Consider the following 27,201-nt stretch of genomic DNA (forward strand, 5'->3'; position numbering starts at 1 on the left):
TATGCTTACCTCTTGTCCTGAGCTTAAACAGCAATTGCAGTTGCAAAGAACCGCAGCATGGACTTGAGAGGGCCCAGCATACACTCAAATGGGCCCACGATGGACCTCATGCCAGTGGTAAGGGAGCCAGCCCAGTGCGAACCTCATGAAAGCAGTGAGGGAGCCCAATGCAGACGTCATGGTGGCAGTGAGTGGGCCCAGCATGGACCTTGTGGTGGTAGCCAGTGGGCCCAGCGCAGACCTCATGGTGGCAGCCATTGGGCCCAGTGTGGACCACGTGGTGGCAGTGAGGGAGCCCAGTATGAACTCGAATGGGCCCAGCACAGACCTTATTTCAATGGTGATGGAATCCAGCCTGGTCGCGAGTGAGCCCAGTGACGACTTCATGGCAGCGGTGAGGAAGCCTAGCACGGACTCAAGTTGGCCCAGCGCAGACCCCGCGGCGGCGAGTGAGCCTAACACAGGCTTGTGGCAGCAGTTAGTGAGTTCAGTGCAGATTTGAATTGTACTTTTCCAGGGTGAGCACGGGACCTGGCATTGGAATCAGTGGTTGCTACATCAGCAGAGATGATGTTGGTGAGGTAGGCCCAGCAGCGAAAGATGGCGCCTGAGGATTGCGAATTCATTGTTGATTGGACCCGATGCTGGCAGCGACAAAGTGGTGGCAGAAGGGCACCACGACATTGGGGTGAGCGCATCCATGAGACTTGCAACTGCGATGTTCGTCAGTCCAGCTCAGGTAGCAGCAAGATGGTGGCAGAGGAGAATTGGACCATTGGCGAAAGATGGTGCCTGAAGAGTGGTGACTGCAATGCTTGTTGGGTCCAGTGTAGATGATGGCGAGGAGGTGGAGGAGGGATGGCGGCACAGGTGTCATTGATCATGAGCTGGCTCAGGACTAAAAGACTGTCTTTCAGCTATTTATTTCTTTTTCTTTCTTATTCTTAAAACTATTTAAAATGGCACTGGATTGTGACAACCTTGGAAAAGCTTTCTCACTGTATTTTACTGTTTTTCTCACTGTAAAATACACATGGAAATAAAATCATTCGTTCAAATTTTAATCGTTAACTAACTGAAACTGACAAGCTAATTGTTGTGGAACGCTACTGCAAAGTCCTCCAGACCTAAAAGCCAGCCATCAACAATTAGTCTTTGTTTTTTTGCAAAAGATAAGTTTTGTATCCAGTTTGACTCTGGATGTCATTTTTTTAAAACAAGTCTGCCATATGGATATTTTCAGAAACTTTTGTAAAAATTCAGTAGGCCGTATCAACTGTTCTACCCTCATCAATCCTCCTTGTTACTTTCTCAAAACATTTATTCAAGTTAGTCATACATCATCTTCCCTACTAAATCCATGCTGAACAATCTTGATTAATCCGTGCCATTTTAGGCTTATCTCATCTCCTAGAACTGATTACAGTAATTTGCTCTGTACTGAGGTGCCTCTATTGGCCTGAAATTATTTGATCAATTCCAGTACTTTCCAATCCTTTGGCGCTACACCTGTATCCAGTGAGGATTGCAAAGTAATGGTCAAACCTTCTGCTATTGCCTCCCTGGTTTCATTTAATAATCTGTGATGTATTTTATCTGACCCTTGTGGTTTATCTGCTTTCAGAGACGCAAATTCATTAAGATTTCTACTCTGCTTATGTTTATTATATCCAGTTCTTCGCAGTCCTCCTCCTTAACCACAATATCTGTATAGTGCCTGTCTTTTGTGAAGACAGATACTAAATATACATTAGAAGCCATGTATGTTGCTCTTGCTGGAAACTGATGTCTTGATGCTCCAACAGCATTCCCCTTCAAACAAGCAATTGTTAAGTACCTTGAGATGTTTTACTATATCGAAGGGGCTATATAAATGCAAGTTATTGTTTTGTCAGACTCCACTGACTAAATGGATCCTTCTTATTTTCTTTTGATCTTTCCAGAAAACAGTGGATTTGGAAGTTCACCTGGCAGTGAATTGCAACATTGGTACTTGCATGAGGTGAACTGGGTGATGTTGTCTCTACTTAATGTGGTGGTTGCTCTCCCAGGTGGTGAGGAGCTCTGGCTTTCTGTTGACTATTATTCTGGCAACTCCATTGGACAAGTTGCATGACCAAAGAAATACTTGCTCTTACCCAGAGTCTTTTATGACCACAGATGTCCCAAAGTGCATTGCATCCAATGAAGTGTAGTCACTGTTGTAATAAAGGAAATGGGTTGCCAATTTACATGTGACATCTACTCACAAGTAACAGTCTAATAATGAGTAGATATGTTTAGTAGTTTAATTACATTTTGAATATTGGCCAGATGACTAGGAGTATCTTTTCTACTTTTCCTAAAAATAATGTAATGAGATGATTTATTCCCACCTAAGAGGGCAGCTGGGACCTTGTTTTAGCACTTGATTTATGAGATGGCATCTTTTGGCAATGCAGCACGCCCTCAGCATTGTACTGGAGTGTCATTTTTGATTTTGTTGCTCTGATCCTAAAGTGAAACATGATCTTCTGACCCAGAGACAAGAGTTTTATCACATATTATTTCCTCTAAATGATGATAGTCATGCACATGTCAACTATTTAAGTTATTCCACATGTATGGCCATGCAAAAAATGTAAAGGGAGTGCGATAGGTAGATGAAGGTGGGAGTGAAGGTGATAGGTCGGAGAGGAGGGTGGAGCGGATAGGTGGAAAGGAAGATTGACAGTTCAAGAGGGTGGTGCCGAGTTGGAAGTTTGGAACTAGGATAAGGTGGGTGGAGGGGAAATGAGGAAACTGGTGAAATTCACATTGATCTCATATGGTTGGAGGGTCCCAAGGCAGAAGACAAGGTGTTCTTCTTTCAGGCGACAGGTAGTAAGGGTTTGGCGATGGAGGAGGCCCAGGTCCTTAGGGGAGTGTGAGGGGGAGTTAAAGTGTTTGGCCACGGGGCAGTGGGGTTGCTTCATGTGCGTGTGTCAGAGATGTTCTCTGAAGCATTCCGCACGTAGACCTCCTGTCTTCCCTGTGTAGAGGAGACCACATTGGGAGCAACAGATACAGTAAATGATGTGTGGTTAAGTTCAGGAAAATCTCTGATGGATGTGGAAGACTCCTTTGGGGCCTTGGACAGAGGTGAGGGAGAAGGTGTGGGCACAGGTTTTGCAATTCTTGCGGTGGTAGGGGAAGGTACCAGGATTGGAGAGTGGGTTAGTGGGGGGACCTGGCAAGAAAGTCCTGGAGGGAATGGTCTTTACTGAACGCAGATAGGGTTGGGGAGAGAAATGTATCACTGATGGTAGGGTCTGTTTGTACGTGGCATCCTTTTGGTAGCAAACTTGACCTGGGTTGCTATTGCATCGGAACAACCTAAAACAGTTTCACCTGTTGCTAAACATTTGAGTTATCTTATCCATGGTATTCTGAGGTAGACTGGGCATTTTCAGGACCAAAGGTGATAGTCTTAGGCCTGTTCATGAGTTGTGTGATATACAGGGAGAAATCATCTGATTGGGATAGTCTTTATCCCGCAGGATGGTTTTGATGTATCCTCTTCAGCATCACGCTTACAAGATGAACGAATGGTTCAAGACTTATGGGGTTACTGTTTACAAAAGTATTGTGATGTGAAACTATGAGAATCCCAGTGTGTTTGTTAACCAGTGAAAATTGGCTTCTGGTAGACAGTTCTAGAGAATTCCTAGCTGATTTCTCAACTGGGATAAGGGAACACATTAGGCTGCTTCATTTTAAACGTAAATTTAAGCACAGGTTGGAGCTCATTAAGATGTATAAAGAAATTCTAACATTCAGCTGTGCTCAAAGTTTGTGAGAAGATTTGTAGCTCGGGTGCTCGTTGTTGTGGTTCTGTTCGCAGAGCTGGGAATTTGTGTTGCAGATGTTTCATCCCCTGTCTAGGCGACTTCCTCAGTGCATGGGAGCCTCCTGTGAAGCGCTTCTGTGATGTTTCCTCCGGCATTTATAGTGATTTGTATCTGCCGCTTCCGGTTGTCAGTTCCAGTAGTGTACAAAATCCCATGCAAGGACTGCACAAAACACTACATAGGACAAACAGGAAGACAGCTAATGATCCACATCCATGAACACCAACTAGCCATGAAACGACATGACCAGCTATCCTTAGTAGTCACACACTCTGATGACAAGCAACATGCGTTCGACTGGGACAACACTACTATTATAGGACAAGCCAAACAGAGAACAGCTAGGGAATTCCTAGAGGCATGGCATTCATCCACAGATTCAATCAATAAGCACATCGACCTGGACCCAATATACCGGCCACTGCAGTGGACAGCTGGAACTGACAACCGGAAGCGGCAGATACAAATCACTATAAATGCCGGCGGAAACATCACAGAAGCGCTTCACACGAGGCTCCCAAGCACTGAGGATGTCACCTAGACAGGGGACGAAATGTCTGCAACACAAATTCCCAGCTCGGCTAACAGGACCACAACATTCAGCTGTGCTTTTAAATGTATCAAATGTACTTATCTTACATAATGGAAATATGTAAGGATCATTTCATTGAAGATACATTTCTCAAGGAACCCAAAAGTATACGTTCTACTGTGCATTCCATGGTAATTCTCCACCAGAGTTCAACCAGTCTGCCAGCCAGTCAATGCTCTTATGAATGTATTTTCCTTTATGTTACTCCAAAGTTTTTTATATCCTGTGTAGTGAAGACTGAACCAAAATATTTGTTCATTTCATCATTTCTATATTATCTACTGTTAATTCACCATTCTCATTCTCTATTGGACTAACACTCTCTCTATTTATTCTTTTCCTTTTTAAATATCATAAGAAGTTCTTATTATCCATTTTACATTTTCAGCTAGCTTCCTCTTGCATTCTAAAAGATTAATCAGGAAAAATAAATTAGTCATTCTGTGCTGTTCTTTACTTTCTGTCCAATCAACTGACCTTCTGCCATTCACCTTTCTGCAATTGAATGGGTTTTCCTTAACTTCTTTATTTAACCATGGGTGGTGAGTCCTCCCCTTAGATCTTTTTTGACATCAGTACACCATTTATTGTCTCATATCATCAGCAATGTGTGTTTAATGTTCTCGTTACCTAGGAAAGAAGAAGTTTATCATGATTTTATAAATCTCTCTAAGATCACCCCACAGCGTCCAATGCTCCAGGGGGACAAAATCCCCAGGCTATTCAGCTCCTCCTACAGCTCAAGCTCTCCAATCCATGCAACCAGACTTGAATGCAGTATTCTAAAATTGACCTCACCAATATCCTGTACAGCCATGACATGACCTCCCAACTCCTATATTCAATGCACTGACCAATGAAGGCAAGCCTTCTTCACTACCCTGTCTACCTCTGTCTCCACCTTCAAAAAACAATGAACCTGCACTCCAAGGCCTGTTTATTCAGCAACACTCTCCAGTACCCTAGCATCAACTGTATAAGTCCTGCCCTGATTTGCCTTACCAGAATGCAACACCTCACAATTATCTAAATTAAACTCCGTCTGCCACTCCTCGGCCTGTCAGTCCATCTGATAAAGGTCCCCTTGTACTCTGAGATAACTTTCTTCACTATCCACTACACCACCAATTTTGGTGTCATTTGCAAACCTACTGAGAATGCCTTCTATATTCAGAGCCATATCATTTATATAAATGGCAAAAAACTGTGGACCCAATACCAATCCTTGCGGCACTCCACTGGTCACAGGCCTCCAGTCCAAAGAGTAGCCCTCCGTCATCACCCTCTATCTCATACCTTCAAACCAATTTTGTATCCAATTAGCTAGCTCCCCTGGATTCCATGTGATCTAATATTGCTAACCAGTCTACCATGCAGAACCTTGTCAAACGCCTTGCTGAAGTCCATATAGGTAATGTCTAATGCTCTGCCGTCATCAGTTGTCTTTGTCACTTCTTCAAAAAACTCAGTCAAGTTAGTGAGACACAATTTACCATCTACAAACCCATGTTGACTATCCCGAATTAGCTCTTGCCTTTCCAAATACATGTAAATCCTGTCCCTCAATTTCCTTCAACAACTTACCCACCATCGACTTCAGACTCGCCATAGTTCCCTGACTTTTCCTTCCTGCCTTTCTTAAATAATGGCACCACATTAGTCAACTCCAGTCTTCCGGCTATCAATTACAAAATCTCAGCAAAAGGCTCAGCAATCTCTATACCCTAGTTTCCCTCAAAGTTCTGGAATGCACCTGGGTCCCAGGGATTTATCCACCTTTATACATTTTAAGGTGTCCAGCACTACCGCTTCTGTGATATGGACACTTTTGAAGATATCACTATTTATTTCCCTAAGTTCTCCATAATAAATACTGATGCAAACCAATAGTTTAGTTTCTTGCCTATCACCTCTGGTTCCACACATAGATAGTCTTAATTCTTCAAGCCATTCATCCCCTTTTAAATCTATTACATGCTTTTGTTGAAATGTTTTTATTGTTTTTCCTGGGATTAGGTAATAAATTTTTTTTTCACCTCGGAAAGCCTTCTCATTGCCTCCTTCCTTTTTAATCTGATTACCTTTGGTTTTGGTTAGTCTGTGATATGGCTGCATACTAAAAAGAACCAAAAGTATTTATTGCGATTGACTGAGAGGATTAAAAAGAGGGAAGTTGAATTACATCTCCTCATTCAATGTAATAAATGTACGTAAGAGCTTCCCAATGACCAGGTTTTTAAATCATAACAGAAGAAACAATTATTCTTGGCTCATTCGGCCTGGAATTTGTTCCTAGTAAAGTTTTCACATCTGTCAGCCACTGCCCTACCTCCTTCCTCTCACTAAGTGACCATTGTCATTCTGTACTTCATTGGAGGATGCCACTGAGTCCTTCATCTCTTCCTCTCCCAAGATGTACATCTGCCCTCCCCTAACTTTGCTAAGTGAGATTGTGGAGACATCAGCACACTGCGATGATATGGGAAACTACATCTGTAGGTATATTACTCTACATCACCTGAATGGTTCAGGCATCTGAATCTCATTGTGAGCAGTCCTATTGTCTACATGTTTAATGCAAACAAACTTGTGTCTGATTCTTATTACGTAGCAAACAAGGTGATTTTCATTGTTTCATGTTGTAGTGTTAACTTAATCCTTCTGCTAACGTAAACCTCAAAAGTGATGCTGTCTTCCATTCTAGTATACATTTGAAAGCATAATTTGCTAGATTACACATTTAAATAATTAGTATGTAAATACTCACAACATGGTATGCTAAATATAACTATTTTACTTGTATTATCAGCCGCGATCTTATTGAGTGGCAGAGTAAGCTTGAGAAGCCAATTGGCTCCTATTTCTTATGGTCTTATTGTTTAGTGATGAATGACTGTAGTAAATTTCTGTAGCCTGTAATTGGAGTTGCAAAAATGAATCTAAATTAAGATGATTTTCTTTTTGAACTATTTAGATGAAGATAAAACTTTATTTTATGTCAAACAGGGAAGGAAGAGCTGCTTTGATGACATCATTCTGTGTTTTCAAGTTCATGGCACTGTACAGTATAATCCAGTATCTAACCGTTACCTTACTGTATTCTGTAAGTATTTGTTTTATTTTAAGTTAACTTTAAGCATTAATTTGTTCGTGTAAACTTGTTAAGTTCAAAATAGGTACAAGTACTTTTCTTTGATATTAGTTTTGATTGTATAATTTATATAATTGTCCTTTCTAACCCTTTATAGATACTCAGTAATCTTGGAGATTTACAATTTCTTTTCATCGACTTGGCTATCATTCTATCCATTGTCTTTACAAGTAAGTGTTGAGACTGTTGAAGCAACACGTTTATCAAAATATGCCTAGTGTTGGTGTTCTGTCTAATAGCTTGTGTTGTGTGGTGAAGTAGATCAGAACTATGTACTTATAACTTTAGTACATATTTTGATGAATGTGCATCACTTACCAACATCTTTTTTTATTGAATGTGGTGTAAACTCCAATATTTTATTGTGATTTTAATTATATGGATCAGAAAATGGTAATCAGTTGGGCTGGACCAAACTCTCATATGTATATTCTTTGGTGTTGGCATCATTTCAGTAGACACATTTCAAATAAAATTAGATTTCTATTATTTAAAATGGATCAATGGTCTGTAATTTGACACGAGTAATAAAATGCTGGATAAAGTCCCACTCGAGACACTTGAGCACAAAAGGAAATTGGTTGAGACATTAGTTTTGTACTACAGTGTGCTTATGTGTCAGTTGAGATGTTAAATCAGGATCCTCACCTGCCCTATGGGTTGAGGTAATAGAGACCATGGCACCATTTGAAAATTAATAACCAAAGCATTCTAACAGAAGTATAAAAGATAGAATATGGTATGGAAGATAATGAATGCGGAAGCTTAATTTAAATTGCCAAGAATAGGACAAGACACCAAAGGTTCAAATTAGCAAAAATCAAAAGAGAATTCTTATTTCATAGACTGAACGGTACATTGAATGGAGTTTCATGTAGCAGTAGAAGCAAATACTGGACAATTATTTAACAATCAAATAGTATAACACTGAAAGCCTCTCTGGATATTTTCCTCCAGCTTCAAGCTAGATTATCTAACAGCCTCTCTAAACTTCTCACAAACTTGGTCTTTAAACCAAGTGCAAGAGCCTCCCTACTTTCTGCTTGGTAAACGATAAGAACCAGCATTTTCTATGCTGTAGGTGCAGCACTAGCCAATTCCATCTCAAATGCTATACTTCTCATTTAGCTGCAGATTCACAAGTCGAAGCTGCAATTGTGTCTCTCTGTGATAATTTCTACTTTAGGATCCTATATAGGGAAGCCTATAATCTGATCTCAAAATAACTCTCTCTGCCATTTTTATTTAAGTAAAAGTGCTAATCAGTTATCTTTGATCCCAACATCATTTCACCTTAGAAGTGAAGGAATAGTTTACAGTGTAACTTTTACAATTTTATAATTACAATACCTTGTAGACTTTAGAAATTGCTGCATTGCCTTTAAGTGGCACTGTCCTCATGAAAATAATCTGAGTCTTACTTCGATTTTTAAAGATTAAATAACCCAGATATACTGAGGGGCAAATTCGGCAATTCACACAAGCCTCTTCAATTACCTTCAGTTTAAAGTTTCAGTCCCAATCTATGATAATTTTATAACCACCATAAATTATAATAATGTAGAATTGGGAATCTTTAGAGCTACTCTAGATGGCAGAACCAAAGTAAGCTGAATTACTATTCTCATTTGTAATTACTGTATGATTTTTCATAAATTGCCTTATTTAGATGAAATGACCATGGGTAAACATGTGTCCCATCTATAATTTATCAAAGGATTTGTTCAACAGGGTCATTGATATCCATTTTGCACTGTAGGGGAAAAAAAAGTATCGGAAAGGAATTCTAATTGATTAAATCACAAAAAAAAGTTTTTTCTCACATAATTGTGGATTGTTTCCTTCACAACTGTATAGGAAATATATTGTTCTTGTTTTCATTTAGTGAGTCTGAATACTGCATGGAAAGATCTTGATCCACAGAAACTGCCATCCGGCCTAATCTCTGCTTCACTGATATTTTCAGTACTGTCTCAAATTGTTATCAGTGCTGTGTTCCAGACAACAGGATTTCTTTTGGTGAAGCAACAAACCTGGTATGAAGTATGGACTCCAAATTCTGAGTAAGTTCAAAAACAATTGCATTTCTTTAAGTGATATATTTTTGTAAAAAGGATCCAGGACTGCATTGCTGTTCCAAAGGCATCAGTTGCTTTATGGTACTTTGAGTATTTGATAGTAAATGCACACATCTACTTGGAATTTTTAATTGTGATCAAGAGTGCAACTCTTCAGGGACTTTTCTCCTCTAATCTAGGAACATGGAGAGCGTCACTGCTAACATTCCTTGACTTACCTAAGACTAATAGGAAATTAACCTCTTCCTTGCTGGTCTGTACAGGTTTATTAAATTCACTAACTGAGAAATCAGAAGACATCAGTCTAAACTTACTGGATTTGCAATTGCAAGTTACAGGAGAATAGTATGTGAACCAGCAGGGGTTTCAAGTTTTATTCAGAATTAAGAATATGAAAGTAGCATTTTATTCTTATTCTTTTTAAAGTTATCATCTTTTAGTTCTTTCTTCATGAAAATGAAATGTTCTAATCAGATATGACGTTTCATACAACAATAGCCATCTCATACTTAACATGCATGAACTTGGATTGTAAAGCATGGTTTTCATGCTGTCATCAAACCAAAGCAAGGACCCTGTCCTTGAAAGATCCCAAGGCAACCTTCTCCCAAGGCAGAGAGTTGGGATAATAGGTTCTTTTTCATAATGGCAGCTAGTGACAAGTGGTGTCCCGCGGGATTCACTGTTGGGGCCACAGCTGTTCACTTTATATATTAGTGATCTGGATGAAGGGATTGGAGGCATTCTGGCGAAGTTTGCCGATGATGCAAAGTTAGGCGGACAGACAGGTAGTCTGAGCTGGTGGGGAGGCTGCAGAAAGATTTAAACAGTTTAGGAGAGTGGTCCAGGAAATGGCTAATGAATTTCAAAGTGAGCAAATGCGAGGTCTTGCACTTTGGAAAGAAGAATACAGGCATGGACTATTTTCTAAACGGTGAGAACATTCATAAAGCCAAAGTACAAAGGGATCTGAGAGTGCTAGTCCAAGATTCTCTAAAGGTTGACTTGCAGGTTGAGTCTGTGATTAAGAAAGCAAATGTAATGTTGTCATTTATCTCAAGACGATTGGAATATAAAAGCAGCAATGTGCTACTGTGACTTTATAAAGCTCTAGTTGGGCCCTATTTAGAATATTGAGTCCAATTTTGAGCCCTGCACCTCAAGAAGGACATACTGGCAGTGGAGCGTGTCCAGCTCCAGCTCCACTCCTGTGTCTTATGGTCTAAATGTTGCTTGGACATCTGTGCCGGGTGCTGACAGATGGGACTAGATTGGGGTGGGATATCTGGTCAGCAAAGCCAGGTTGGACCGAAGAGTCTGTTTCCGTGCTGTATATCACTATGACTGACTCTATGTACAAATTTGCAGCAAGGATCATTGGATAGCAATTTGGAATGGAAACTAAAGCTCATTTATTTTTGGGAGGTTTTGTGATTGTGTCATTTGGCTGCCAAAGTTATCTACTGACTGCATTTGAACAATTTAACACTTGAGATAATCATTTGGGCCTGAAGTATTTCTGTTTTTTTAAAAATTCATTTGTGGAATGTGGGCATTGCTGATTGGCCAGCATTTACTGCCCATCCCTAGTTGCCCTTGAGAACGTGGTGGTGAGCTGCCTTCTTGAACCGCTGCAGTCCATCTGCTATGGGTTGACCCACAATGCTACCAGGGAGGAAATTCCAGGATTTTTAGCCAGCAACAGTGAAGGAATGGTGATATATTTCCAAATCAGGATGGTAAGTGTCTAGGAAGGGATCTTCAAGGTGGTAGTGTTCCCATATGTCTGCTGCCCTTATCTTTCTAGATGGAAGTTGTTGTGAGTTTGGAAGGTGATATCTGAGGATCTTTGGTGAATTTCTACAGTGCATCTTGTAGATAATACATACTGCTGTTACTGAGCATTGGTGGTAAAGGGAATGGATGCTTGTGGATGTGGTGCCAATCAAGCAGGCTGCTTTGTCCTGGATGGTGTCAAGCTTCTTGAGTGTTGTTGGAGTAGCACTCATCAAGGCAAAGCAAGTGGGGAGTGTTCCATCACACTCCTGACTTGTGCCTTGTAGATCTTGGACAGGCTTTGAGGAGTCAGGAGGTAAGTTACACGCCACACTATTCCTAACTTCTGACCTGCTTTTGTAGCCACTGTGTTTATCTGGTGAGTCTAGTTGAGTTTCTGGTCAATGATAACCACCAGGATGTTGATAGTCAGGAACTCAGTGATGATAACACTGTTGAGTGCCAAGGGGAAGCAGTTAGATTTGTCTTTTATTCATGATGGGCATAGTCTGGCATTTGTATGGCATAAATGTCACTTGCCATTTGTCAGCCCAAACCTGGATATTCTTGTTACATTTGAACACAGAAGTATCTGAGTATCTGTAGTATCTGAGTATCTCAGAATTTGAGGAGTCATGAATGGTGCTGAACATTGTGCAATCATTGGTGAACATCCCCTCTTCTGACATTGTGATGGAGGGAAGATCATTGATGAAGCAGCTGAAGATGGTTGGGCTGAGGACACTACTCTGAGGAACTCCTGCAGAGATGTCCTAGCGCTGAGATAACTGACCTCCAACAACCACAAACATCTTTCTATGTGTCAGGTATGACTGCAACCACCGGAGAGTTTGCCCCCGATACCCATTGATTCCAGGTTTGCTGGGGCTCCTTGATGCCATGCTCAGTTGAATGTAGCCTTCATGTCAAAGGCTGTCACTGTCATCTTACCTCTGGAATTCACCTTTCTTGTCCAAGACTGTAATGAGGTCCAGAGCTGAGTGATCCCAGTGCTACCCAAACTGGGAATCACTGAGCGGATTATTGCTGATCATGTGCTGTTTGATAGAACTACTGGTGACACCTTCCATCAATTTACTTATGAGCGAGAGGAGACTGTTAGTGCAGTAATTGGCTGGGTTGGATTTGTCCCTGCTTTTAATGTACAAGACATACTTGGGCAATTTTCCACATTGTCAGGTTAATACCAGTGTTGTAAGTGTTCTTGAACAGCTTGACTAGGGGAGTGGCAAGTTCTGGAGGACAAGTCTTCAGTACTATTTCCAGAGTGTTGTCAAGGCCCGTAGCCGTTCCAGTATCCAGTGTCTCCAGCTGTTTCTTGTGGAGTGAATTGAATTGGCTGCAGACTGGGATGTGTAATGCTGGTGCCACTGGGGGAGGCCGAGATGGATCATCCACTTGGCACTGCTGCCTGAAGGTTGCTGTGAAAGCTTAAGCTTTCTCTTTTGCACTGATATTCTTGGCTCTTCCATTGTTGAGGATGGGGATATTTGTGGAGCATTCTTCTCCAGTCTGTTGTTTAATTGTCCACTATCATTCATGACTGGATATGGCAGAACTGCAGAGCTTATATCTGATCCGTTGGTTGTGGGATCACTTAGCTCTATCACTTGCTGTTCGGTATACAAATAGTCCTATTTGGTGGCTTCACCAAGTTGACACCTTATTTTCAAATATGCCTGGTGCTGTTCCGGGCATGACCTCCTACACTCTCCATTGAACCAGGGTTGATTCCCTCGCTTGATGGTAATGGTTGAGTGGGGGATATGCTGGGCCATAAGGTTACAGATCATGCTGGAGTACAATTCTGCTGCCCATGATGGCCGACAGTGTCTCATGGATGTCCGGTCTTGAGTTGCTAGATCTGATCCAAGGCTGTCCAATTTAGCATAGTGATAGTGCCACAAAACATGATGGCCGTTATTTTCAATGTGAAGGTGGGATTTAGTCTCGACAAGGATTGTGTGGTGGTCACTACCTTGGGTACTACCTTGGCCAGTTGCACCTGCAGCTGGCAGATTGGTAAGGCTGAGGTCAAGTACGTTTTTCCATCTTGTTGATTTCTTCACCACCAGCTACAGACCCAGTCTAGCAGCTACATCCTTTAGGACCCAATCAGCTTGATTTGTAATACTGCTGCCGAACCACTCTTGGTGGTGAACATTGAAATCCTCCACCCAAAGTACATTTTGTGCCCTTGCCATCTTCAATGCTTCTTCGAAGTGTTGTTCAAGATGGAGGAGCACTGATTCATCAGCGAGGGAGGATGATACATGATAATCAGCAGGAGGTTTCCTTGACCATGTTTAACCTGAAGCCATGAGATTTCATGGAGTCCAGAGTCAATGTTGAAGACACTCAGAGTGACTCCCACATGACTGTATACCACTGTGCTGCCACTTCTGTTGGGTCTGTCCTACCGGTGAGACAGGACATTATCCAGGGATAGTGATGGTGGTCTGGGACATTGTCTGTAAGGTATGATTTCATGAGTATAACTACCTCTGGCTGTTGCTCAACTAATCTGTTTCAAATAATCTCTCTTCCCAGCCCCTATACCTCCCTTCCACTCCTCCCTACCACCAATCGGATTCACTTCTCCCATTGACATACCAGGTTGTACCCTCTATCTGTCTTCACCTATCCCCACTTCACCACCATGCCTCTACCACCCCCTTTATCTGCAGGTCCCCCTAAACCCACCCCCAGTCCTGAAGAAGGGTTATACCCGAAATGTTGACTTCTCCAGCTGCCTGGCTTGCTGTATTCTACCAGCCTCCTGCCTGTCTACTTTGGATTCAAGTATCTGCAGTTTTTTTTTGTCTCTGACTAGTCTGTGAGACAGCTCTCCCAACTTTGGTACGAGCCCTCAGATGTTAGTGAAGAGTACTTTGCAGGGTTGACAGGGCTGTTTCTGCCATGGGTTTTTTTCCATGTCTAGATCGATGCCAGGTGATCCTTCCGGTTTAATTTCTTTGAGACTTTCTAGCAATTGATACAACTGAATGGCTTGCTAGGCCTTTTCAGAGGTAAGTGAGAGTCAACCCCATTACTGTAGGTCTGGAATCACATGTAGGCCAGACCAGGTGAGGATGACAGATTTACTTCTGTGAATGATATCTGTGAATGAAATTGGTTTTTCTGACAATTGACAGTGGTTTCATGGTGAGCAGTGGATTATTGATACCAGATTGTTCTATTGAATTCAAATTCCACCTTCTGACGTGACAAGGTTCAAACCTGGGTCCCCAGAATATTAGCTAAGTTTCTGAATTAATAGTCCAGTGATAATACCACTCAGCCATCACCTACCCCTGTCTGATGTTGTAAATAATAACATTAAGAATTTCAGTTTGGAATCTGGATTAAACTAGAAGAATACAGCGCAGTACAGGCCCTTGGGCCCTCGATGTTGCGCCGATCCAAGCCCACCTAAACTACACTAACCCACTATCCTCCATATACCTATCCAATGCCCTCTTAAATGCCCATAAAGAGGGAGAGTCCACCACTGTTACTGGCAGGGCATTCCATGAACTAACGACTCGCTGAGTGAAGAACCTACCCCTAACATCAGTCCTATATCTACCCCCCCTTAATTTAAAGCTATGCCCCCTTGTAATACCCGACTCAATACGCGGGAAAAGGTTCATACTGTCGACCCTATCTAACCCCCTAATCATCTTGTACACCTCAATCAAGTCACCCCTAAACCTTCTTTTCTCTAGTGAAAACAGCCCCAAGTGCCTCAGTCTTTCCTCATACGATTTTCCTTCCATACCAGGCAACATCCTGGTAAACCTCCTCTGCACCCGTTCCAATGCCTCCACATCCTTCCTATAGTATGGCGACCAAAACTGCACACAATATTCCAGATGCGGCCGTACCAGAGTCTTATACAACTGCATCATGACCTCAGGACTCCGGAACTCAATTCCTCTACCAATAAAAGCCAGTACGCCATATGCCTTCCTCACCGCACTATTTACCTGGGTGGCAACTTTCAGAGATCTGTGTACATGGACACCAAGATCCCTCTGCTCATCCACACTACCAAGTATCCGACCATTAGCCCAGTACCCCATCTTTTTGTTATTCTTCCCAAAGTGAATCACCTCGCACTTAGCTACATTGAATTCCATCTGCCACCTTTCTGCCCAGCTCTGCAGCTTCTCTATATCCTGCTGTAACCTGCCACATGCTTCCTCACTGTCAACAACTCCTCCGACTTTCGTGTCATCCGCAAACTTGCTCACCCAACCTTCTAACCCCTCTTCCAGGTCATTTATAAAAATGACAAACAGCAATGGTCCCAAAACAGATCCTTGCGGAACACCGCTAGTGACGGCACTCCATGAAGAAACTTTGCCATCAACTACTACCCTCTGTCTTCTTCCATCCAGCCAATTCCTAATCCAAACCTCCAACTCACCCTCAATGCCATATCTCCGTATTTTCTGCAGTAGCCTACCATGGGGAACCTTATCAAACGCCTTACTAAAATCCATATATACCACATCTACCGCTTTCCCCTCATCAACCTCCTTCGTCACCTTTTCAAAGAATTCAATAAGGTTTGTGAGGCACGACTTGCCCTTCACAAAACCATGCTGACTATCCTTGATCACATTATTCCTATCTAGATGTGCATAAATCCTATCCCTTACAATTCTCTCTAAGACTTTGCCCACAACAGAAGTGAGACTCACCGGCCTATAGTTACTAGGGCTATCCCTACTCCCCTTTTTGAACAAGGGAACCACATTTGCTATCCTCCAGTCTTCTGGGACTACTCCTGTAGACAAAGAGGACATAAAAATCAAGGCCAATGGCTCTGCAATCTCCTCCCTTGCTTCCCAGAGAATCCTAGGATAAATGCCATCAGGCCCAGGGGACTTATCTATTTTCACCTTTTCCAGGATTTCCAACACCTCTTCTCTACATACCTCAAAGCCATCCATTCTACTTATTTGTGCCTCAGTATTCTCATCGACAACAATGCCCTGTTCCTGAGTGAATACTGAAGAAAAGTATTCATTCATTGTCTCCCCAATCTCTTCCGCCTCCACACGCAACTTCCCCCTACTATCCTTGACTGGACCTATTCCTACCCTAGTCATTCTTTTATTCCTAACATACCTATAGAAAGCCTTAGGGTTTTCCCTAATCCTATCTACTAAGGACCTTTCATGTCCCCTCCTTGCTGCTTTTAGCTCTCTCTTCAGGTCCTTCCTGGCTACCCTATAACTCTCAATCGCCCCAATTGAACCTTCACGTCTCATCTTGAGATAGGCCGCCCTCTTCCATTTAACAAGGGATTCCAATTCCTTATTAAACCACGGCTCCCTCGCACGACCCTTTCCTACCTGCCTGACAGGTACATAATTATCAAGGACACTCAATAGTTGCCCCTTGAACAAGTTCCACATATCATTTACACTCTTGCCTTGGAGTCTACTTTTCCAAGCCACACATCCCAAGTCATGCCTCACCGCATCATAATTTCCCTTACCCCAGCTATAATTCTTGCCCTGTAGTACACACTTATCCCTCTCCATCACGAGTGTAAAAATCACCGAATTATGGTCACTATCCCCAAAGTGCTCACCTACCTCTAATTCTAACACCTGGCCTGGTTCGTTACCCAGAACCAAATCCAGTATGGCCTCACCTCTTGTTGGCCTGTCTACATATTGTGTCAGGAAACTCTCCTGCACACATTGAACAAACACTGACCCATCTAACGAACTTGAGCTATAGCTTTCCCAATCAATATCAGGAAAGTTAAAGTCCCCCATAACAACCACCCTATTACTGTCACTCATCTCCTGAATCACCTTCCCTATCCTTTCTTCAATGATTCTAGGACTATTAGGAGGCCTGTAAAAGACTCCTAACAGGGTGACCTCACCTTTCCTATTCCTAACCTCAGCCCAAACTACCTCAGATGGCAAGTCCTCATCCATCGTCCTTTCCACCGCTGTAATACTGTCTTTGACAAGCAATGCCACACCTCCCCCTCTTTTACCCCCACCTCTAAACCTACTAAAACATTTAAATCCCGGAACCTGCAACAGCCAATCCTGTCCCTGTTCTAGCCATGTCTCCGTAATAGCCACAACATCGAAGTCCCAGGTACCAACCAACGCTGCAAGTTCAAAACTATTTCATCGATCTTTCTGTTATTCTGAAAAAAGTCATCTTGATGAAATGATCAAAGTCAGAGTTGGGATAAAGATAAATTATTTGGATTACACTATGCTGAATTACTAATTTCTTTTTGAAAAGCTTTGTAGAGGTTACATATTTGTTACTGTTTTATTTCAGTGCCTGCAGTTCGTCAAAATTGAACTTCACGCTGGAGCACAATGATACATATCCTCACGATGAAAAGAATATTAAGAACTATGAAAATATTACGGTGTTTTTTATTTCATGCTTTCAGTACCTCATTGTGGCTATTGTGTTTTCTAAAGGAAAACCATTTCGACAACCTAGTTACAAGAACTGTAAGTTAATTGTATATTTTATTTACACGATTTGTGTTTCCCCGAGTGAAGTTCACAGCAGAATTCCTGTGCTTTCTGCTAGTTAAGAAAGTATTTATATTAAACCTGAGACCAGAGAATAGCACTACATTTTTCTGTTGGAATTCTTCCTTATGTGGAAATTTGCTATTATGTGTTAATTTCACCGTGTGTTAGATTTTTCTAAGTACAGTTATAGAGTCATAGAGATGTACAGCATGGAAACAGACCCTTCGGTCCAACCCGTCCATGCCGACCAGATATCCCAACCCAATCTAGTCCCACCTGGCAGTACCCGTCCCATATCCCTCCAAACCCTTCCTATTCATATACCCATCCAAATGCCTCTCAAATGTTGCAATTGTACCAGCCTCCACCACTTCCTCTGGCAGCTCATTCCATACACGTACTACCCTCTGTGTGAAAACGTTGCCCCGTAGGTCTCTTTTATATCTTTCCTCTCTCACCCTAAACCTATGTTCTCTAGTTCTGGACTCCCGACCCCAAGGAAAAGACTTTGCCTATTTACTCTATGCATGCCCCTCATAATTTTGTATACCTCTATAAGGTCACTCCTCAACCTCCAACGCTCCAGGGAAAACACCCCCAGCATGTTCAGCTTCTCTCGATAGCTCAAATCCTCCAACCCTTGTAACATCCTTGTAAATCTTTTCTGAACCCTTTCAAGTTTCACAACATCTTTCCGATAGGAAGGAGACCAGAAATGCATGCAATATTCCAACAGTGGCCTAACCAATTTCCTGTACAGCCGCAACATGACCTCCCAACTCCTGTACTCAATACTCTGACCAATAAAGGGAAGCCTTCTTCACTATCCTATCTAACTGCGACTCCACTTTCAAGGAGCTATGAGCCTGCACTCCAAGGTCTCTTTGTTCAGCAACACTCCCTAGGACCTTACCATCAAATGTATAAGTCCTGCTAAGATTTGCTTTCCCAAAATGCAGCATCCCGCATTTATCTGAATTAAACTTCATCTGCCACTTCTCTGCCCATTAGCCAATCTGGTCAAGATCCTGTTGTAATCGGAGGTAACCCTCTTTGCTGTCCACCACACCTCCAATTTTGGTGTCATCTGCAAACTTACTAACTGTACCTCTTATGCTCACATCCAAATCATTTATGTAAATGACAAAAAGTAGAGGACCCAGGACCGATCCTTGTGGCACTCCACTGGTCACAGGCCTCCAGTCTGAAAAACAACCCTCCACCACCACCCTCTTGTCTTCTACCTCTGAGCCAGTTCTGAATCCAAATGGCTAGTTCTCCCTGTATTCCGTGAGATCTAATCTTGCTAATCAGTCTCCCATGGGGAACCTTGTTGAACGCCTTACTGAAGTCCATATAGATCACATCTGCCACTCTGCCCTCATCAATCCTCTTTGTTACTTCTTCAAAAAACTCAATCAAGTTTGTAAGACATGATTTCCCATGCACAAAACCGTGTTGACTATCCCTAATCAGTCCTTGCCTTTCCAAATACATGTACATCCTGTCCCTCAGGATTCCCTCCAACAACTTGCTCATCACTGACGTCATGCTCACTGTTTTGTAGTTCCCTGGCTTGTCCTTACCACCCTTCTTAAACAGTGGCACCAAGTTAGCCAACCTCCAGTCTTCTGGCACCTCACCTGTGACTATCGATGATACTAAATATCTCAGCAAGAGGCCCATCAATCACTTCTCTAGCTTCCCACAGAGTTCTAGGGTACACCTGATCAGGTCCTGGGGATTTAGCCACCTTTACCCGTTTCAAGACATTCATTTTGCAAGATGTCACCATCTATTTCCCTACAGTCTATATCTTCCATATCCTCCTCCTTGTGGTTTCAGTCTCTAAAAATTCAGATAAATCACATGTATTTTGTGATTTTGTCTTTCTATAATATTTAACTTTTTTCATCATCATCATAACAAGATCTGTCTTGAGATTATTTTCTCTGTGTGTTACATGAAACGGAGCTCCATTGATATTAGTCAGAAGTAAGTAAAACATCATAGATGAATTCAACTGCTGTCATTAAATCAACATCGCTAAAACAACATTTTCTATGGAGCCTTAATGAAGGGTTCCAAAGTGTTTTTTAAAGGAGCACAATAAAACAAAGATGACACAGCTCCAGATGGAGGAAATTAGTTTTGATGATCAAAAGCATAGTCAAAGAGAGATTTTAAAGAGCCTTTCAAAGGGAGAAGGTGAGTTGGATATATATAGAATGAGTGGTCCAGAACTTGGAGCTTATGAAATTTAAGCATGGCCAGTAGTTTGGAGCAATTAAAATCAAAGATGATTAATAGGCCAGAATCGGAAAAGTACAGATATCTCAGAGGGTTCTAGGGCTTGAGGAGATGGGAGTGGGTTCGTGAGGTCTTACATGGGTTTGAAAATAAGGACAAGGATTTCACAATCAAGTTGCTTCAAAATCATTTCGACCATGTAGCCATTATAGGTCGGAAACACAGAGTGGGAGAATGGAACATACTGCAAATTTAGAGAAAAGCAGCAGTGTTTTGTGTGCCAACTCGTAGAATTATATAATCCATATAGTGTGGAAGCAGGCCCATCAAGTTTATACTGACCCTCCGGAGAGCATCCCACCTGGACCCACTTCGTACCCCAGCCCTGTAACCCTGTGTTTCCCCTTGCTACTCCACTTAGCCTGCATATCTCTACACATTATAGGAAATTTAGCTGGGACAATCCACCTAACCTGCACATCTTTGGACTGTGGGAGGAAACCGGAGCACCTGGAGGAACCCCACACAGACACAGAGAGAACTTGCAAAGTCCCCAGTTGGTCACCCAGGGGTGCAATCAAACCTGGTTCCTTGGAATTGTGAGGCAAGAGCGCTAACCATTGAACATCTGTGCCACCCATGGGGGATTATAGTGTCGGAGACCAGCCAAGAGTTTGTTAGAATAGTTGGGTTTATAGGTAATGAAGGCATGAATCAGGGTTTCAGCAGCAGATGAACTCAATAGTGGCATTGGATAATGTTACAAACCTGGAAATAGGAGGTCTCATTCTCAGAATGATGATAGTGAGAGAAATGGATTTGGTGAGTGGGAAATTGAAGACAATGACATGAGTCTTCCCAGTGTTTAATTGGAGGAAATTCTGATCATCAGTACTTGATGGTGGCTGAACTGTTTCACAACTTAACACATGTGAAGGAATTGAAAGATGCAGTAGTGAGTTAGAGCTACATGTGAAGTTTGTGAAAACTAAGATTGTCCTTTCTGATGCTGTTGCCAAGGGGCAACTCGTAGATAAGAAATAGAAAGTGACCAATGACTCATACATTCAGTGCCTAGCACTATATTCCAAAATGCCAATTGAATGTCAGCAGGACATAACAGTTGCCTAACTTTAAACATTTTTTGAAACATTTACTTATTTGATTACAAACACACATTTTCAAAATCAGTAACTGCAGTTGCAATTTATGTTACTTTGTAGACACCAGTGAATGCCCACCACATGCTTACAGTTAAATACAATAAATACGCAATTGAAACAGGATTGTATTGACCTCTTGTCAACAATGCGTGAAATATGATCAGGTATAATGGTAGATTTAGACATTCCTAACTTGATCTGATTTTTTTTTACCCAATATTCTACAAGACCTCCACTTATCCTGCAGAAACTGGTACAGCCAGTGTTACCAACTCCTCAAGGAGATCGGTCCTTGGAGGTTGTTTGGTCACAGGATTTATGAAGAATATAAACTCAAAGACTTCAGAGAGACTCTTCATTAGAGGGTGCAGCATTCTCCAATCTCTGCTCTGCTGGAACAGATGATATACCTGGCAAATCATTGATGAACAGGTTGTTTTAAATAGCAGCAAATAAACTCTAGTGTATTGTATGTGTTCCAACCACACTGAATCGTTGCAGAGAAGTTGGAGGAGTCCATCTTGAGCATGACTGTGCTCATGCAGCAAATTGCAGGAAAGTTGAATGGGATAGTGATGAAAAGGAGCATATAACTGAGAAGTCAGTACAAAGTGCTTCCTTTCTCATCAGTTGACATCACTTTGGTCAGTACAACAAGTACAGCCATGTGCTGCAGTGTCTGAGTCTGTCACCACACAATTGCAGATAAGGCAGTTGTTGGCAAGACTGTCATGGGCTCAAAACCCAGATTTTATTAATCAAGACCAACTCAGTAGTCAGAACAGGTATTTGAGCAGCCACCCTCTATTGGAACTGATAGCACAGTTTATTCCATACACAAATAGGAAGTTTCAAGATTACCAGTTACATGAGTATATGTATGTTGTAGTTTATATATGATCCACAAAAATATTGTTGTTTTGCATCACTTGTCTATCTTGCTCATTCATAGTTTCTGGCTGACAAGTGGCCTTTTCTGCTGTATAATGATCAACTCCATGACATGAATTTGAGTTTGAGCCATGGTGATGTTGTGAAAGTGATGCTTTGTCAGTAGCAAAGTTAATATATTTGACAATGCAGAGAGGTTGTGGGCCACCCACCTTCTGCATTTGTTTGCTGTCGACTGCGATATCTTCAATGCTCCCACTTTTCATACTTGTCTTTAAATTCATCCATTCCCTTGCACCCTCTCTATTTCTATAATCACTTCCAGCCCAGAACCTTCCAAAGACTTCACTACTTCCAGTTGTGAATTCTTGCTCAATCACTTATTTCACTCCAGTATTGAATACCATACTTTCAGTCCTGTAGGCCTCTTAATCTCTGTAAGGCCCTCCCTAACACTCTTTATTTTTCTGTTTCTTTCTCCTTTAAGACCAGCCTTTTGCTATTTGTTCTGTTTCCTTTGGTGCAGTGCCAAATTTTGCCTATGTATGCTTCTGCGAAGAGTCTTGTGATCTTTACTACTTTAATGTCCGATATAAATGAGAATTGTTGTATGAAGTACTTTTTGTTGTCCTAACAGATCCTTTTGTGGTCACACTGGTACTTCTTTATACCTTTATATTTTTCATAATGATTTTTCGAATTGAGGTGATTGATCAAGCTCTACAGGTAAGAGTCAATTTAAATTCTGAGTTTTAAAGAATACTATTATTTAAAGTAACTTGACATTATCATTTTAAGATGTGTCTTGTGCATTATTTTTGGCAATATTTTCATTGAAAATCCTGTCATGTAAAGTACTTGATATCAGTGATGTCAATAATAAGGATTTTTCTGGTCCCTCCAATGGCAAGTACTTTGCTCAAAAACTGCATGCATTCATGTAGAACTCCATTATCTCACTTTTTAGATTAGAAACAATCTAAACATCATAGCATAGACAGAGAACACACCAGGTCAACACCTTCAACATATTGTCTAGCTATCACCATTGTTAACAGCTAACCCAAGAATGCAACTTTTTTAAAAAAAGGTTTTGTGATTTACACATGAAAGAAGTGAAACTATCATGGTATTCTAATAGATGAAAGGCTTAACAGACAATCAATTTTTCAATGTATAATTTCAGTTACATCACACTGTAAATTTTTGCTATAAATTCTGTGTTAGGATTGAGCCCTCCACTACCACCTGATGAAGGAGCGACGCTCCGAAAGCTAGTGTGCTTCCAATTAAACCTGTCGGACTTTAACCTGGTGTTGTGTGATTTTTAACTTTGAGAGACATGGATAGGGTGATTAGCCAAGGTTTTTTTCCCCAAGGTAGGGGAGCCCAAACCAGAGATTGTAGGTTTAAGGTGAAAGGGAAAAGATTTAAAAGGGACAACCTTTTCACACAGATGGAATGAGCTGCCACAGAAAGTGGTGGAGGCTGGTACAATTACAACATTTAAAAGTCATCTGGATGGTACATGAATAGGAATAGTTTAGAGGGGTATGCCGGAAAATGGGATTAAATCAGTTCAGGATATCGTGTCAGCATGGATGAGTTGGGCCGGAGGGTCTGTTTCCATGCTGTATAACTCTATGGCTATTGGGCTGATTGTGGTAAAAAGAAAATCTTATTAAGATGCCTGATTTGGTTACTAAGCAAATACGCTTCATCAGACTTCACTAGAGGAGGCATTGATGCTAATATAGATGTAAAGGAGGTAGAATTGAAATTTAAAAAGATAAAAATAGCAAAGGCATGTGAAAGGTTGGCAATAATTAAAGTAAAAAGCCACATAATCCAGATGGGTTCATTCCAAGTTATTGAGGGAGGTATAAATAGAAATTACAGAGGTTCTGACCATAATCTTTCAGACTTTCCTCAATATTTGTGGGTAATGCCACTGAAGGACTGTACCTAAATAAACTCACTTCTTAATCTCTGCTCCAAGGGTAAAGTCCAATTTCTCTAATCTTTCCTTGTATCTAAAATACCTCAGTCCTGGTATTATTCTAGTAAATGTCCTTTGCATTCTCCCTCAGGCTCTAACATCCTTCCTTAAGTAAGTTGCCCCAAACTGAACACACTTCTCCAAATGTGGTCTGGCCAATGATTTGTAGAGGTGTTGCTTCATGACACTTCCTTCCTTTTGTACTCTATACCTCTAATTATAAACCCAAGGATCCTATAAGCCACATTAACAACTGTTCAACTGACCTGGACACCTTCAGAGAATTATGCAGTTGAACCCTGATACCCTTGCTCCTGTATCTCCCCCAAATTTGTACTATTAAGGCTGTCTCTCCATGTTTTCTTCTATTAATGCATTTCCTTATAGTTCTCTACGTTGAAATTCATCTGCCAGTTTCTTCCCATTTAAGCATTCCATGTCCCTCTGAAGTCGCTCAGCATCCTCCTTACAATCCGCTGTTCTCCCTGGCTTAGTATTATCTGTAAATTTCAGATTTTGCCTTCAATGCCCATCTCCAAATTGTCTATATAAAATTGGGAAAAACAAGTATCCCAACACCACTCCCTGGGGAAAACCACTTGCAACACAATCCAGTGTGAGACATGCCCATCTATACCTACCCACTGTTTATTATCTTTAGCCAACTTCTAATCTATGCTGCAAAGGATACATCAATTCCAAACATTTATAATTTGCTAACCAACCTTCTATGTGGCACCATATCAAATACTTTGATAGTCCAAAATACACATCATCCGCAACACTACTCTCATCCTCTGCCCGTGTCACCTCATCAAAGAACTCAATTAAATATGTCAGACATGACCTGCCCTTGACAAAGCCATGTTGACTGTCTAGTATTAGTTTTTTTTCTCTAAGTGTATATTGATCTTATCCCTCCATCAGTTTTCCCACTATCGATGTCAAGTTGATAAATCTGTAGTTTCCTGGGTTAACTTTTGCCTTTTTCTTAAACAACAGTGTCACATTCGTAATCCTCTAGTCCCCCAGACTAATCCTGTGTTCAGAGAGGCCTGGAGAATTTCTAACAATGGCTCCACAATTTGTTCCCTTACCTTTCTCAGCAATCTTGGATATATTCTAGCTAGGCTTGCTGACTTCTCTACTTTGAGTGCTGCCAGCCTTTTTAGCATCTCTATCTATCAATATACTGATCATTTTCTCAACACCCATATTTTCAATTGGGTCATTGTCATCATTTTCTAATTTAGTAAAGACAGAAGTAAAGTACTCATTTAGTACCTCTGCCATACCCTTTGCTTCAGTGAGCAGCTTACCCTTGACCTCAATTGGAATATTATTTTGAATTATGTTGAATCATATTTTACGAAAGGTTGACAAGGCATCAGAAGAGGTCAAGGAAATAATTGAGAATGGCACAAAGGATGAGTAACTTCAGTTATACTGAGATATTGGGGAAGTTGGAATTGTTCTCTTTCCAAAAAGGATTGAGAAGAAATTTGACAATTATTCTAAATCTTGAATAGTTTCAGTTAATGAAGCAAAACTGTTTCAGATATCTACATAGTTAACTAATTGCAACTGTATAAATGTCCCATTGTGTCAAATCTGCATTATAAATGGAGCATCTCAGCATCAAGGGAAATTGAATTAATTTAAAAAGTTTCATGTTATAGTGACTTATGAATGCTGATGCTAACATTAGCAATTTGTATTGAACAAAGAGAAAATGTGTTGTATATCTGCACTATAATCTATCATCTTTCATATGCAATCTCTCATATGCAATGTCTAATTATAATGTATTTAGAAGTAACATTTCAAAATCATTAAAACTAAAATGTATTTGATTAAATAGAAATAGGTTGAGAGTAAATTGAAATGGTTAATGGCAATATCAAATGTAATAATTTGTATTGCTTTACAGCTGGTTTGTGTTCCTTATAGTTGGAGGTTTACAATGGTCCTTTTAATACTAGTAAATGCAGTTGTCTCTTTCTTAACTGAGGTAAGTAAACAATGTGATTTAAAGTTTCATACTTTAATAATATTCAGTTCTAACTGCAATATTTTTCTGCTTAATTTCTGTGTTATCATAAAATAGGAAATCTGTTTAAAGTAGGGATATCTTTGCCTATTTCGTGTAGCGACTAGTTTTTCAATCCATTGCCTTAGTTCTGTACTACAGAGTTTTGTATATTTAAGGATAAATCTGCATTGATGTCAGTTTGGTGACATTTATTGGCAGTTTTTGACCATGTATTGAATGGATATGACTGGATTTCAGTTTTTCTAAAATGAGTGCTATGAATGCTTGTTTACAAGACAAGTTCCTGTTCCCTCAAATTCTCAGCATAGAACTAGAAGAAAATCTCTGATCATTAAGTTTCAAATCTTTGAGTCAAAAGTACACAAAAATTGACATCTATTTGTTTTACTTTGGGCACCTTTCCAAGCAACAAGTACCAAGGCCTATCCTAGGGTGAGGAGAAAGTGAGGTCTGCAGATGCTGGAGATCAAAGTTGAAACTTTATTGCTGGAACAGCACAGCAGGTCAGGCAGCATCCGGGGAACAGGAGATTCGACGTTTCGGGCACAGGCCCTTCTTCAGGAATGAGCAGAGAGTGTTCAGCAGGAGAAGATAAAAGGTAGGGAGGAGGGACTTGGAGGAGGGGCGTTGGAAATGTGATAGGTGGAAAGAGGTCAAGGTGAGGGTGATAGGTCGGAGTAGGATGGAGGCGGAGAGGTCAAGAAGAAGACTGCAGGTCAGGAAGGCGGTGCCGGGCTGGAGGGATTCGGCTGAGACAAGGTGGGGGGAGGGGGGATGAAGAAACTGGTGAAGTCCAAGTTCATCCCCTGTGGTTGGAGGGTT

At 41.2% G+C, this 27,201-nt stretch overlaps 1 protein-coding gene across 4 annotated transcripts in view; it reads left to right on the forward strand.

Annotated features, from left to right (window-relative positions):
* Nucleotides 1-27,201, forward strand: part of atp13a3 (ATPase 13A3) — a 192,363-nt gene that overhangs the window by 146,306 nt on the left and 18,856 nt on the right. For 3 of the 4 annotated variants that reach the window (XM_087993559.1, XM_043702269.2, XM_043702273.2), the window contains 6 exons: nucleotides 7,468-7,564; nucleotides 7,710-7,782; nucleotides 9,498-9,675; nucleotides 17,815-17,996; nucleotides 22,965-23,053; nucleotides 26,257-26,337. In XM_087993559.1, the coding sequence (XP_087849685.1) occupies nucleotides 7,468-7,564; nucleotides 7,710-7,782; nucleotides 9,498-9,675; nucleotides 17,815-17,996; nucleotides 22,965-23,053; nucleotides 26,257-26,337 (700 nt within the window). Of the gene's footprint in view, nucleotides 1-1,943; nucleotides 2,003-7,467; nucleotides 7,565-7,709; nucleotides 7,783-9,497; nucleotides 9,676-17,814; nucleotides 17,997-22,964; nucleotides 23,054-26,256; nucleotides 26,338-27,201 lie in introns of all 4 variants that reach the window. The other variant, XM_087993558.1, reaches the window with a different exon arrangement.

This window comes from Chiloscyllium plagiosum, unplaced genomic scaffold (assembly GCF_037043375.1).
Source record: "Chiloscyllium plagiosum isolate Xiang-an unplaced genomic scaffold, Cpla_swu_hap1 HiC_scaffold_13, whole genome shotgun sequence".
Taxonomy (NCBI): Eukaryota; Metazoa; Chordata; class Chondrichthyes; order Orectolobiformes; family Hemiscylliidae; genus Chiloscyllium; species Chiloscyllium plagiosum.